The 15,271-nt window shown below is 46.5% G+C and overlaps 1 protein-coding gene across 2 annotated transcripts in view; it reads right to left on the minus strand.

Moving 5' to 3' along the window:
• MAP3K15 (mitogen-activated protein kinase kinase kinase 15) overlaps nt 1-4,564 on the minus strand; it is a 124,296-nt gene extending 119,732 nt beyond the window's left edge. For both annotated transcript variants that reach the window (XM_038586989.1, XM_038586990.1), the window contains exon 1: nt 4,225-4,564. In XM_038586989.1, the coding sequence (XP_038442917.1) occupies nt 4,225-4,564 (340 nt within the window). The remainder of the gene's footprint in view (nt 1-4,224) is intronic.
• Between the last annotated feature and the right edge of the window lie 10,707 nt (nt 4,565-15,271).

Raw genomic sequence — 15,271 nt, forward strand, 5'->3', positions numbered from 1 at the left:
CTGGGTCAGGAAAGCAGCATCTAAATGAGGCTCAGAGAGGAGCAAAGTTAGGCACAGCCAGACCCAGCAGCACTGGAAGAGAACCAGCGCCCAGGGCAGGTAGGGACAAGGCTTGATCAAAGCGGCGGTTCTTGTCATTGGACCAGTTACCAGCTAAGGCAGGAAGGCCTCAAATTAGCACACAGGTGGAGGCTCTAACCTAGATTGGTCATTAACCACTCAACCAATTGGAGAGTAAATGGGCATCAATAATATGGTGCATTCCTCGGAGATAACTGTGTTGTATTCTACTGAACCAGATTCTCAGTTTCAGATTTGATACCACAGTAATCCTATTCGACTATAGTATCTGGGATAATAGTACTTCCATCCCAAAATGTGTGGGAAAGCAAGAGAGTTACACAGATTTCCTTCCTGCAGGAAGTCTCAGTTTTTGCTATGTTCACAAGCACTGAGAAGCTCCAGGGGGAGACGCAGCAGACACTCGAAACAGAACAGGCTGCTCCGTGTAAATAGAGTCCACACACACAGTAAGTGACCTCGAGTCAGGACCGTGAAGTCTGTTCCAGTAGATAAATGGGCATTTAAACAAAAGGAGTAAAGGCCAATCCAGAAGAGGTTTCTTCTAGAAAAAGAAATTAAGGGGCATCTTGGGTGGCTCAGCGGGTTAAGGTCTGCCTACAGCTCAGGTCATGATCCCGGGGTCCTGGGATTGAGCCCCCATGTTGGGCTCCCTGCTCAGTGGGGAGCCTGCTTCCCCACCCCCCTCTCATGCGCTCTCTGATAATTTTTTTCTTTTTCTTTTTTGTTGAAGATTTTATTGATGTATTCACGAGAGACCCAGAGGGAGGCAGAGACACAGGCAGAGGGAGAAGCAGGCTCCCTATGGGAAGCTCGATGTGGGACTCGATCCCCAGACCTGGGATCATGCCCTGAGCTGAAGGCAGACGCTCAACCACTGAGCCACCCAGGCATCCCTCTCTGATAAATTTTTTAAAAATCTTAAAAAAAAGAGAGAGAGAGAGAGAGAGGACACCTGTTTTGTTTTCTAAATACTGGAAGTAACTGTGGGATTGACCCCCCACTGCTTAAGAGTTCTACTAAATTCCAGACTCTCATCTTTGAAGACGGAGGACAGACACTAATAAAATGAACGCTAGTCCTTCTACAGACCAAAGGCACACAGGGATGACCACCACCTCCGCTAAAAGTGAACAGGATGTCCCTCAAAAAAAAAAACTAAACATGAAATGACCATATGACTCAGCAATTCTGTATCTGGATATATACCCCAGAAAGTGAAAGCAGGGACTCCAACAGGTATTCAGACACCCACGGTCATTCCTGCATTACCTACAATGGCCTATAAAGGTGGGAACAAGCCAAAAGCCCACCTGCAGATGCCAGGATTAACACAATGCGGTACACGCCAATGGTGGCGTACTCATTAGGCTTCCAGGACACTGTACTACGTGCCACAGTGCGAATGAACCTCGGAGACACTATGCTGAGATAAGCCAGACACAAAACACAACTACCGTAGGATTCCAGTTACATGAAATCTATAGAAGAAGCAAATTCACGGAGACAGAAAGAACAACAGTTGCCAGGGGCCAGGGGGAGTGAGGAACGACGAATTACTGTTTAAGGGGAACAGGGTTTTTGTTTGGGCTGATGAAAAAGTTCTGGAGATGGGCGGTGGTGTCGCTTGCACAAGAGGATGAATGGACTTAAGGCCAATGAAACGCACACTTAAAAATGGCTAAATGGCAAATTTTATGTACCATGTATTTTAGGATTTTTTTCAAGTACTCACGGCCGTGTTCTTTCACCAATGTCCCTGGTCCTCACTTGGGTTGAAGGCCTGCCTGTGGCGCTCTCGCACCCCACCAAATCACCCGGGCACTGAGGACCTAGAACCTCCCCTTCAGACCCACACAGGACCACGGATAACTGCACAAGGAGTGGGAAAACACAATCCAACCCAGCCTTGCCCTGCTAGGACAAGAGACCAGAAGTGTTCACGCTTCACATCAGGCTCCCTAAAACACATGTAGGACAGCTCCAGCTGTCCCCCTTCCCAACAAGCATTTTTCTCGAACAGCACGGTCCAGTGGGACCTTCTGGGATCAGGAAAAATGCTCTCTTCGCTATGCTTGTTGAGCACTTGAGAAATAGCTGGTGCAAATAACGAACTGACTTATAGCATTTAAACGGACTTCGATGTAAACTGCCAAAAAAACAAAAAACCGCCACGTGGGGCTAGTAGCTACCGTGTTGGACAGTGTGCTTTTAGAAAGAAGCCAAAGTGGGGTGCCTGGGTGGTTCAGTCTCGGTTAAGCCTCTGCCTTAGGCTCAGGTCATGATCCCAGAGTCGTGGGATCAAGCCCTGCATGGGGCTCCCTTCTCAGCAGAGAACCTGCATCTCCCTCTCCCTCTGCCGGCTGCTCCCCCTGCTTGTGCTTGTGCGTGCGTTTTTGCTCATTCTCTCTCAAGTTCTGTCAAATAAATAAAATCTAAAAAAAAAAAAAAAGCTAAAGTGACAGATTTGCTTTCCTGTGTTTTTGTTGTTTTGTTTTGTTTTAATGGAAATGCCCAAAGTCTATCAGTGGCAGAGATTAGGAAGCCTGGGTGGGGGGGAGGGGTCCTGAACCCACTGCTGGATTTGCCGTCAAACCTACAAGAATTTATTAGTGATAATGACGTACTGAGAAATGACTTACTCAAGACCAAGCCAAGGTCAACCAAAGGAGGTACATGATGCAGAAAATTCTAGGCAATCTGGACCTAGAGCAAGAGAAGGTGCCTGTCGTGTAGCTCCGGAATCAAAAGCCGAAGATTTCTGACTCCCAGAACATTCGCACCCAACCAGAAGGGGTCCGGTTAGTAGATGAAGGCTTGTTACAGACACACACACTCCCCCAGAGAGGAAAGCTATGGCACGCCAGTCTTCAGAGTTGGCGCCAGCAGGCAGGAGGCCACAGTCCTGCACCACAGCAAAAGGAACATTTAACCTTTCAGAGAAGAGGCTGTGCAAACTCCAATTTCAGAGGAGAATGAAAAGTCAAGAAAGTGGAGTGGTTCTGGGTGAAGTGGGCTCCCCGGGAACTGTTCCGAAGAGACACAGCACTGAGGAGCACCCTCCGAGTGGTCAGAAACCTCGAGAGCGCTTTTTCAACGGGCTCAGCTGCCGCCTTATTTGAACAAGCCTGACACCCTGGCCCCCTCCAGGTGGGGACATTTGCTCTGGGGGAAGCAGATCCAGGTTGCCTCCCCGGGAGTAGACACGGCCCTACCGCTACTGCTGCAGCACCCCACGGCCGCGTGTCCAACTCCCCCCACCTTCCCACATCTTTAGGCTTAGGGGAGGCACTGTTACCACCTCTTGACCGGTGGGGAAACCAAGGCACAAGGACTACCAGGTAACTACCGTCTCATGTATGGGGCTTATTAATGTCACCCAAGGGCCAGAGGCTTGTCACATAGATTCCAAAGGTTCAGTAAGGAGACGCATCCAAGCAGCAATCCATTCCACACCTGGAGAAACTGGCCGACCGAAAAATCTTGATTTTAAGATTGGATTCTTACCACCCGCTTATCACAGCGAGCTTGGAGATCTAGTATCCCATTCCAGCAACAGAGGAGACCCCGAGCCCCCAAACGCTTGTGCACTGTGGGATAAAATACATCTGCCACACCGTCAAAGCGCGCTTGGGGGTAGGAATCACAGTACTGGAGGGAACGGCGGGCGTTTCTAAGAGCACCTCCCGGTGCACACATATACCCGCCCTCTGTGGTAGCACCCCCACTGCCACTCTTGGCTGCAAAATGGAATCACCTGGAAAAGCATTAAAAACTCCTGAGGCCTCGGACTGTAGGATCTTTCGTCTGAGATACACCCTGGGCATGAGGAGCTTGAAGAGTGCCCCAGGTGCCCGTCGCGTGTGCCTAGGGTCGGGGCCCTGACTGCGGCAGGGGCGGCGAGCGCGGAGGGCTCCGCATCCTCTGCGTTTCGGGCCGCTTCTTGGCTCAACTGAGGTTTAAGGAGCTCAAAAAGTAACGAGGCTCAGCGCCGGCGGCCTCCATTTTCTCATCTGTGGAAAGGTACGAGGCTCCGCACCGTCGCCGCGGGCGGGCAGGGCCGGCGCGCGGGGACAGCCGGCGGGGAGCGCGAGCGCGACGGGGCCGCGGGCGGGGCGGGGGCGAAGGGGGCATCCGCCTCACCTGCGTCGTAGAAGGCGTCGAGCACAGCGGTCTCCCCGAAGTCGAGCTGCCCGAAGGGCACGGAGGTGAACTGGGCGCCCTCGGCCTCGCAGGCTCGCAGCAGGCACTGACGCGCGCCCGCCTCGGGGCCGCCGGCCGCGCCGCCCGGGGGGCTCTCGCTGCGCACGTACACGGCCCGCAGGGCCCGCCGCGGCCCGCCCGCGCCCCCCGCGCCCTCGGCCGCCCCGTCGGGCTCCGCCGGCCCCGCCGCGCCCTCGGCTCCCGGCGGCAGCGGGCCCCGCACTGACTCGGCCGCCGCCCCGAGCGCCCCGGCCGGGGGCGCCCCGCCGCCGCTCTCCATGCGGCCGCCCCGCGCGCCCCTCCTGGGGGCCCCCTCCGCTCGGGCGGCCGGCAGGGCCGGCACCTGCTCCCGGGGCGCGGGCGGGGAGCTGCGGCGGGCAGCGCGTGCCGGCGGCCGCGCGGCGGGCAGGTGAACGCAGGAGCCCGCGCCGCAGACGGAAGCTCCGGCCCCGCGGCCCCCGGGCGCCCTTTGAAGGCCGGGGAGAGGAGGCGGGGGCTGGGGACGTCAGGGCGAGCGCGGGGCGGGGGAGGGCTGGGAGGGCGGCGGGGCAGGAGCTGGCGGGGCGCCCCCTGCCGCCTCCCCCGGGCAGCGCCCGACGAGGGCGGATTCGGCGTGGGTCGCAGGACCCTGGGGTTGCCGTCCCGCCGGACTGACCAACGTCAGGAGTCCCGGTTTTAGCCCTGGAAACAATCTGAAGCTCTTCAAGCCGGGTAGAAACTCTTTCAAAGCGCTGGTTGGAGGTAAATATTCAATTTCAAACTAAATACAGAGGTAGCGGGTGGCTCAGCGGTTTAGCGCCGCCTTCGGCGCGGGGCGCGATCCTGGAGTTTCGGGATCGAGTCCCACGTCGGGCTCCCTGCATGGAGCCTGCTTCTCCCTCTGCCTGTGTCTCTGCCTCTCCCTGGGTGTCTCTCATGAATAAATAAATAAAATCTTTTAAAAAAATAAACACAGAATTAGTTTTAACCCAGAATCGCAATGATCGAAACGTCTCCGGTACTAATCGATCGATAAGTCATTCCCCTCTGACTTTGTACTCTCGGTCCCCAGCTGCCGAGAGCGACCCTCGGAGCCCAGTACTGCAGGCCCTCTGGTCCTGACTTCCACTGTGACCTTGACAAAGCACTAGGAATCACCAGCAACAAATTTTGTATGCCAGGGAAACACACTCCCAGAAGGATGCCCGCCTGACCTATGAAAGGCTGTGAACCCAACGGGATCTTTACTCTGGACTTTACCTGCCTCACAGTTTTAGGCTCCAATACTAAAATATTACCACCGCAGGTAGTGCTTTTATGTAAAAGTTGAGTTGCACGGGACATTATCACAAGGTTTTTAGGTTTTGGTTTTTCATTTTTAATACTGGTATTATTGAGATATAATACACAAACCATTCAGTGCACCCATTTAAGTGTTTTTTAGTATATTCACAGAGTTGAGCAGCCATCACCACACTCAGTTTTAGAATATTTTCATCAGCTCCCCCCAAAACCCAATATCCATTAGCTCTCCCTGCCTCTCCCCCAATACCCCCTCAGTCTTTTTTTAAGTATTTTATTTATTTATTTATGAGAGACCCAGAGAGACAGAGACACAGAAAGAGAGAGAGGCAGAGACGCAGGCAGAGGGAGAAGCAGGCTCCATGCAGGGAGCCCCATGCGGGACTGGATCCGGAGAGTCCAGGATCATGCCCTAGACCAAAGGCAGGCACTAAACCACTGAGCCACGCAGGGATCCCTCCAATACCCCTCAGTCTTAAGCAACCATCAATCTCTCTATAGATTTGCCTGTTCTGGACCCCTCACATATATGGAATCATACAAGGTGTGGACAGAGAATATGTATCTAGGAATGGGATTTCTGGGTCATATGACAACTCCCTGCTTAACCTTTGGAGAAACTGCCACTGTTTTCCAAGGTGGCTCCACCGTGTTACATTCCCACCAACAGTATATGAGGGTTCCAATGTCTCTTCGCTGTCACCAGCATTTGTTATTGGCTTTTTGATTATCAGAGCCATCCTAGTGAGTGTGAAGTGGTACCTCATTGTGATATTGACTTGCATTTTCCTTATGACTAATGATGTAGAGCATCTTGTCATGTGCTTATTTGCTAGTTGTCGAACTTCTTTGGAGAAATGTCCATTCAGATCTTTGGCCCATTTTTAAATTAGATCTTTGTCCTTATTATTGAGTTGTAGAAGTTCTTTATATATTGTGGATACAGATCCCCTATCAGATATGTGATTTACAAACATTTTCTTCCATTCTGTGGGTTGTCTTTTCACTTTCTTGATGGTGTCCTTTGCAACATATTACAAGCCATTTTGACAAAAGCAGGATGGTACTTACCTTACAAAATCATGCTTTGGCTTGCCTTCATGTTTCAGTAATAATACAGTCCATGCCTCTGCCCCACCCCCAAAAGAAAGCAGAAAGTGCCAGTATAAATCTTGGAAGAAACCCCTCCTTAATTCTAGTCCTGGTAGAAATTAGGAACTTCAACAAATGACATCAATGTGCACCCTCTTTTGTGGCCAATGAATGGAAAATGGGCTCTGAGGTCTGTAAAAACACAAAGACCAGAACTGAGAAGAGGGAAGCTAGGGAAAACTTTCAACACCTCTGTTCTGAGCTTTTAAAAAATATAATGGACATATTTTCCTTGTAGTCTTGTAATGCATAATAATAGTAATTTTCCTAATGTGCTATTTATCTGAGATTATTCCAACGACTGGCACAGTCTTCAGAGGGCAAAGATGCCCATTTCACAATCACTTGCCGGTGTCTTGCTGTTGCCCCCACTTCAGTCTTCCGTGTTCCTTTCAGCTCTCACCAGAGCCCTGCTGGCTGAGTGGGACTCACAGGAGTTGTCAATTCTGGCTTGAATAATACCTTCCTCTAAACACAAACCCTGCTGAGTAAAAAATCTAGAATTTCCCTAGCTAATGAGCGCCTTCTCTGCATTTGGTGCACACAGTGCACTTTCTCATTGTCCCCAGTAATTTGCACACCTGAAACATGCCCCAGCCCCTTCTCGATGTTCTTCTGGCTTCCCACCCCCAGCCACACTGAGAAAATTGCAAAATGCTGGATTAGTCTCTTCTGTGTAGTTGAACAGTAGTTCGGTTCTTGCCCCTGCCTTGTCCCTTGTCCTAAGTGCATGTCTTGGAAACCACTTTGCCCCAGTGTTTGGACTAGAACAGTGGATTGAGGGGCACCTGGGGGGCTCAGTGATTGAGCATCTGCCTTCGGGCATGATCCCGAGGTCCTGGGATCGAGTCCCACATCGGGCTCCCTGCGGGGAGCCTGCTTCTCCCTCTGCCTGTGTCTCTGCCTCTCTTTCTCTGTGTCTCTCATGAATAAATAAATAATAACATCTTAAAAAAATAAAATATAGGAGAAGCTCACAGGATGCTTTAAGTATACATAATGAGTAAGCAAGAAGCTTGTGAGAAAAAGGTGGACTTCATAAGATGTGTTAAAAATTGTAAGTTATTTTCCTCTAAGACATGCTACAGATGGAATATTTGATGGAACAAACAAGAGTATTACTTAAAGATAGATAGGGATGGAAAGACCAAGTCAGTCGGTATGGGCATGCAATCTCCGAACTAATGGCTACCTCACCCCCAAGTTGACCCCCCATTGGTGACACCCAGTACAGTCCCATTCTCGTCTCACCCTCTACCTTCTTGAACATATGGAATATGGTTATAATAATCGTTTCAATGCCCTTGTCTACTAATGCTATCATCCGTTTTTTAAAAATTATTTATTTATTCATGAGAGACGGGGGGTGGTGGCACAGAGACACAGGCAGAGGGAGAAGCAGGCTCCATGCAGGGAGCCCGACGTGGGACTCGATCCCGGGACTCCAGGATCACGCCCTGGGCCAAAGGCAGGTGCTAAACCGCTGAGCCACCCAGGGATCCCGTTCATCTGTTTTATTCCTGGATCTGTTGCTATTGATTTTTCCCGTTGTGGGTCATATTTTCCTTTATTCGCATGCCTGGTAATTTTTTTTAATTAGATGCCACACGTTGCAAATTTTGCTTTAGTGGATACTGCACACTTTTGTATTCCTGTAAATATTCTTGAGCTTTATTCTAGGATAGAGTTAAGTTACTTGGAAACAGTTTGACTCTTCTGGGGATTGCTTTTGAGCTTCAGGTGGATCAGAGCAGCCTTTAGGCTAAGGCTAATTAATCCCATCTACTGAGCAATACCCCTCTGAGCACTCTACCTGACGTCCTGGGGGTTCCGACATTTCCATTCCGGCCGGCAGACACAGAATCTATTCTGGTCCTACGGGACCTCCAGGGATTGTTCCCCACCCCTTCAGGTGGTCCTTTTCCCAGCCTCAGGAGGTTCCTTCACACACAGCTGCTGGGCAGTACTCTGATGAAGATTCCAGATCAACGCATCTCTGGAACTCCATGTGCAGCGGTCTCCTCTCCAGTACTCACACTGGAGCCTCCTTGGCCTTCCGGCTGCATCTGGTCGGCTCAGGATGAGAACCTGCTTTTGTCAAAATGGCTTGTAATATGTTGCAAAGGACACCATCAAGAAAGTGAAAAGACAACCCACAGAATGGAAGAAAATGTTTGTAAATCACATATCTGATAGGGGATCTGTATCCACAATATATAAAGAACTTCTACAACTCAATAATAAGGACAAAGATGTTCCCTCTCTCTGTTCTCTAGCCTGGAATCTCTCTCAAGGCAGAAAGCTGGGGAAGTTGTTGGGCTCACCTTGTTTACTTGTTCTTTCTCAAGGATCTCTGTCCTGTGTTGTGCTTCTTCTATGATTTTTGCAACCTTTTTGTAGGTCTGAAATTCTTTTAAGATGAGAAGATTTAGGGACACCTGGGTGGGTCAGTGGTTGAGCGTCTGCCTTCGACTCAGGGTGTGATCCCGGGGTCCTGGGATCGAGTCCTGCATCCGGCTCCCCGCAGGGAGCCTGCTTATGTCTCTGCCCCTCTCTCTGTGAATAAATAAGTAAAATCTTAAAAAAAAAAAAAAGATAAGAAAACTTTAAAGTTTAAAATTAAAAGCAAAGCACTTCTTCTCCTTAAGCCTGGTACCAGCTGGGCACTGATGATGTGAAAAGGAGGAGCAGGGTTGGTTTCTTGTCCCCTCTTCCACCTTGCTAGCCACCCCTCTAAGGTGGGGGTGTGTAGTGAGAGGATCTAAGACAACCCCACTGATGGCTCTCTGGTGCCGGGATCACACCCAGTCCAGGGAAACATCTCTCCTTTGCCTCACAACCTCTGGGGGTGCTGGCCTCTCCTATCCAGCCCCTCTCTTGCTGCCCTCATTTGAGCATTCAGCCAGCCATCTCGACCTCTAGATTCATGAGCTATGACTCAGACACTTGTCCTCTGTGTCCTGAAAACTTCTTGGGACATATGTAGCAAACTCTCTGTGCATCCTTTCCCTAGGCTCATGGTAAGTGATAGGCAGCCTTCCAACACCCCACTGACAGGGAGAAACTCACCAGTGCACCAGTCTCTCTCCAAAAATATTCTAATTTCAGGGACACCTGGGTGGCTCAGTGGTTGAGCGTCTGCCTTCGGCTCAGGGAGTGATCCTGGAGACCGAGGATCGAGTCCCACGGCGGGGTCCCCGCAGGGAGCCTGCTTCTCCCTCTGCCTGTGTCTCTGCCTCTCTCTCTCTCTCTCTCTCTCTCTGTCTCTCATGAATAAATAAATAAATCTTTAAAAAATACTCTTCTAATTTCTAATTCCCTTTTCTGGGAATGTCCAGCCTCACTTTGAAACTGAGCATTTTGGTACTGGTGCAAGACCTTCCAGAGCTCTCTTTTTTTTCCCTGCCATCCACTTTCTGCTACTAGCAACATTCCAGATGGTACCTGCTTCATCAGCCTAGGGCCTGGAGGATGATGATAACATGAACCAGAGCACCCACTTGACTTAGAATGGACGTTGAACAAAAATTTGAGTGAGAGATCAGGGTGTTAGCCACGCAAATATGTATGGGAGGAAGCATTTCAAGCAGAGGGAAGAGCCAGTAGAAAGGCCCTGAAGCATTCTGATAGGCTTACGAAACAGCACCAGTATCTCTAGGTATTTAGAATTCCATCATCTTATATTTTCACAGCTCTAGTTTCTAGAAAGTTCTTCCATATATTCAAATGTAATCTTCTCTTGTAACGTTTACCCATTCTAATTTAATTCTTTTACCCAGTTCTAATTGAATTCTTCTTACACATGGCAGCTTTCCAAGTACTGCTCTTAGGTCTTCTTTTTTTTTTCAGGTGATACCCTGCTCCCCACGCCCCCGACAGTTCAATCATTTCTCCATGACATGATATCCAGGCTAGTCACCACCTTGATGATTCTTTTCTATAAGATTCCCTCTTTGTCTCAATTGCTATTTTGTGTGTGCAAAAGACTTTTTAAAATTAAACATTTTTGGGCAGCCCAGGTGGCTCAGTGGTTTGGCGCCACCTTCAGCCCAGGGCCTGATCCTGGAGACCGGGGATCAAGTCCTACGTCGGGCTCCCTGCATGGAGCCTGCTTCTCCCTCTGCCTCTCTCTCTCTCTCTCTCTCTCTCTGTCTCATGAATAAATAAATAAAATCTTAAAAAAATAAAATTAAATTAAACATTTTTTAAAAAGATTTATTTTTTAAAAAATTTATTTATTATTTGAGAGAGGGAGAGAGAGTGCATAAGACAGGGCTTGATCTCACAACCCTGAGATCGTGACCTGAAATGAAATCATGAGTTGGAAACTTAACTGACTGAGCTGCCCAGGTGCCTCTTATTTATTTATTTGGGGGGGGGGTAGGGAGAGAATCCTCAGGCAGACTCCCTGCTGAGCACAGAGCCCCATGTGGAGCTCAATCCCAGGACCCTGAGATCATGACCTGAGCCAAAATCAAGGGCTGAAGGCTCAACTGACTGAGCCACCCAGGCACCCCTGAAATTAAACATTTTTATTTTGAGATAATTGTAGGTCCATATGCAGCTGTCAGAAATCATGCAGAGATCTAGTGTACCCTTTAATCACTTTTCCCCAATGGAAACATCCTGCTGAGCTCAAGTACACTATCACGACGACATTGACAGCATACAGAACAGTCCCATCACCACAAGCATCTCTCCTACCGCCCTTTGATTCCCACACCCATCTCGCCCCACACACTCCATACCTAACCACTGGCAACCACTAATCTGTTTTCCATTTCTATAATTTTGTCACTTCAAGAATGTTATGTACATGGAATCATACAGTATGTAACCTTTTAGGATTGTCTTTTTTCACCCAGCTTGATCCCCTGGGATGCAGCCAAGATGTTGCACATTTCAGTAGTCCCTTCCATTTGTTGCTGAGCACTATTCCATGGTGTGGATGTACCACAATCTCTTTATCCATTTGTCCTTTCAAAGACACTAGAGTTGCTTCCACTTTGGGACTATTATGAGTAAAAATGCTGTGGACATGGATGTACAGGTTTTTATGTGAACATAAGCTTTGATTTCTCTGGGATAAATGCCCAGGAGTGCAAATGTTGCGTCATATGGTAGTTGCATATTTAATTTCTTAAATTGCCAAGTTGTTTTCCAGGGTGGCTATACCATTTCGTGCTCCCATCAGGAATGTAGGATTGATCTGGTTTCTCCACATCCTTACCAGTATTTGGTGTAGTTACTTTTTCATTTTAGCCATTCCAGTAGCTGTGTAGTGATAGCTCATTAGGTTTTAATTTGCATTTTCCCAATGGATAATGATGTTGAGCATCTTTTCATGTGCTTATTTGCCAAGTGTATATCTTATTTGGTGAGTTCATATCTTGTGCCCATTTTCTAACTGGAATGTTTGCTCTTTTACTATTGAGTTTCAAGTGTCCTCTCCATATTCTAGATACTAGTCCTTTGCCAGATAGGTGGTTTGCAAATATTTTCTTTCAGTCCGTAGCTTGTCTTTTCATCTCTTAATAAGGTCTTTCATAGAGCACATGTTTTTAATCCTGATAAGACCCAATTTATCAATTTTTCTATTTATAAATTGTGTTTTTAATTCCATGTTAAAAAATAAATTCTTTGCCCAGCCCTAGGGTCTGAAGATTTTCTCTTATGTTTTTTCCTAAAAGTTTTGTTGCTTTAGGGGCACCTGGATGGCTCAGTCAGTTGAGTGTCCAACTCTTGATCTCAGCTCAGGTCTTGATCTCATGTTTGTGAGTTCAAGCCCCACATTGGGCTCCACACCCAGCATGGAGCCTACTTAAAAAAATAATAATTGTAGTAGTAAAAGTTTTGTAGCTTTGCATGTTACATTTAAAATCCATTTTTACTGGGGATCCCTGGGTGGCTCAGTGGTTTGGTGCCTGCCTTCGGCCTGGGGCATGATCCTGGAGTCCCGGATCAAGTCCCACATCAGGCTCCCTGCATGGAGCCTGCTTCTCCCTCTGCCTGTGTCTCTCATGAATCAATCAATCAATCAATCAATCAATCTTTTAAAAAAATATACATTTTTACTTAATTTTTGTATAAGGTCTGAGGTTCAGGTGGAGGTCCTTTTTTTTTTTCTTTTTCTTTTCTTTTTTTTTTTTTTTTTTTGTGCCTCTGGATGTTCAATTGCTTCAGTACCACTTTATGAAAAGTCTATCTTTCCTTCATTAAATTGCCTTTACCCCTTGGTCAAAAATCATTGGGAATATCTGTATGAGTCTGTTTCTGGATTCTCTATTGTGTTCCACTGACCTATGTATTTATCCTGCCACCAATCCACACTGTCTTGACTGCTGAAGTTATATACTAACCCTTAATAGTAGGGAGAGTGATTCCTCTTTTTTCTTTTCCAAGACTGTTTGAGCTGAATTAGGGCCTGTGTTTTTACACATAAATTTCACAATAAGCTTGTCTATGTCCACAAAAAAACCTTGCTAGGATTTTGATGACAATTACATAAACATATAGATCAACCTAGAAAGAATTAATGTATTTATTATGCTGAATCTTCCAAATTTATGGATATAGTATTCATTTCCATTTATTTAGATGAACTTCTTTGATTTCTTTCATTAGAATTTTCTAATCTTCAGCGTCCAAATTGTGTACGTATTAAGTTTATGCCCAAGTATTTAGTTTTTTTAGAGTGAATATAAATGGCATGGTTTGCAATTTCAGGTTCCACATGTTCATTATTAGTATGTAGAAATGCAATTGTTTTTGTGCACCACACTTTTCTTATTACATGACCTTGCTGAGCTCACTTCAGGAAGTTTGTGAGTCCTTGAGACTTTCCATGCAGACAATCATGTTGTCTGCAAATAGGGATGGTTGTATTTCTTTTTTTCCAGGCTGCATGCATTTTGTTTCTTTTTCTTGCTTTGTTACTATGGCTAGAACTTGCAGTTCTATATTGAATAAGAGCACTGAGAGCAGACATCCTTGTCTTGTTCTAATCTTAAAGGGAAAGTATTCAGTTTTTCACCCTACGTATGACATTAGCTGTGGGTTTATTGCAGATGCTATTTATCAAGTTAAGGAGGCTTCCATTTCTAGTTCACCGAGAATCAATAATGTGCATAGATATTGGATGTTTTTTCATCAATTTTTCTACATCAATTAATATGAGCATGTGATTTTTCTTTTTTAGCCTATTGATAAGGTGGCTTACATTGATTTTCCAATGTTGAACTTGCATACCTGAGATACCTGAGATAAATTCTAGTTGGGTGTGGTATATAATTCTTTTAATACATTTCTGGATTTTACTTCCTACTACTTTATTGAAAATATTTGCATCTAGCTTGATAAAATATACTGACCTGCAGTTTTCATTTTTGAGGATACTGTCTTTTCCTTGCTTTGATATCAGAGTAATACTAGCCTCATAAAATGATTTGGGAAGTTCTGTCTTCTTCTCTTTTATGGAAGAGATTGCATAAAATTGGTGTTACTTCTTTAAGTGTTTGGTAGACTTCTCCAGTGAAAGCATTTGGATCTGGCGATTTCCTTATCAGGGTCTTTAAATTGCACATTTGATTTTTTTCATCATGGTTATAGAACTGTCAAGCTTGTTTATTTTATTTTGGTTGAGTTTTGATAGTTTGTGAGTTTGGGGAAATTAGTTCGGTTCTTCTAAGATGTTGAATTTAGATCATGAAGTTGTTCATAGCATTACCTTATTATCCCTTTTATGGCTGCAAAGTCTGTAGTGGTATCCCATTTCATTCTCAAATTGGTGATTTGTGCCTTTTCTCTTTTTGTCAGTCCTGGTATTTATTCATGTAAATATAAACATTGAAGTCTTCCGATGAGCCCATCAAAGACATTCTTCATTTCTGTTACTGCATTTTTAATTTCCAGCCATTTGATTCTTTCCTATAGCTTCCATCTCTGCTGAAATTTCCTATCTGATCTTGCATGTTGTGTGCTTTTTCCATGATAGCCTTTAACATAATATGATTATTTTAAATTCCTTCTCTGATACTTCCAGTAGCTGTGCCATATTTAAGTGGTTCTGAGGATTGTTTTGTCTCTTTAGATTGCTTTTTCATTGACTTTTGGCATGCCTTGTAATTTTTTTCTTGAAATCTAGACATTTTATATAAGGCAGCAGATGCTGTGTTAAATTAGAATTTAGTAGAGGAATTTATGTTATCGTAGCCAGGAATTGGGCCGTGTTGAGGTTTGTTGTTCCTATAGACATCAGAAACTTTTAATTCCTCTAGGGATCTTTTTTGTGTTCCTCCTCTTGGTTTTGGGGCTTCCCTCTGTGCTGCTCTCCATAAAAGATCTGTCTCTGGCAGCTCTCCCTGCTGTAATCCAATGTTATTATTCTTGAAGTTTTGTTAGTGTGCTAGTGGGGGCACAGAGTGAGGGTGGTCTCTGATGTTCTAAGCCTTAATTTCAGGGGACAGCCCTCACATGTGCCTCTGACTGCAGAGATAGATTTCCCCTAGGCCGGTCTCTTCCCCCAGATGCACTGGTGTTCGCGGTCAACAGCCTT

The sequence above is a fragment of the Canis lupus genome, chromosome X, assembly GCF_011100685.1.
Source record: "Canis lupus familiaris isolate Mischka breed German Shepherd chromosome X, alternate assembly UU_Cfam_GSD_1.0, whole genome shotgun sequence".
NCBI classification, from domain to species: Eukaryota; Metazoa; Chordata; class Mammalia; order Carnivora; family Canidae; genus Canis; species Canis lupus.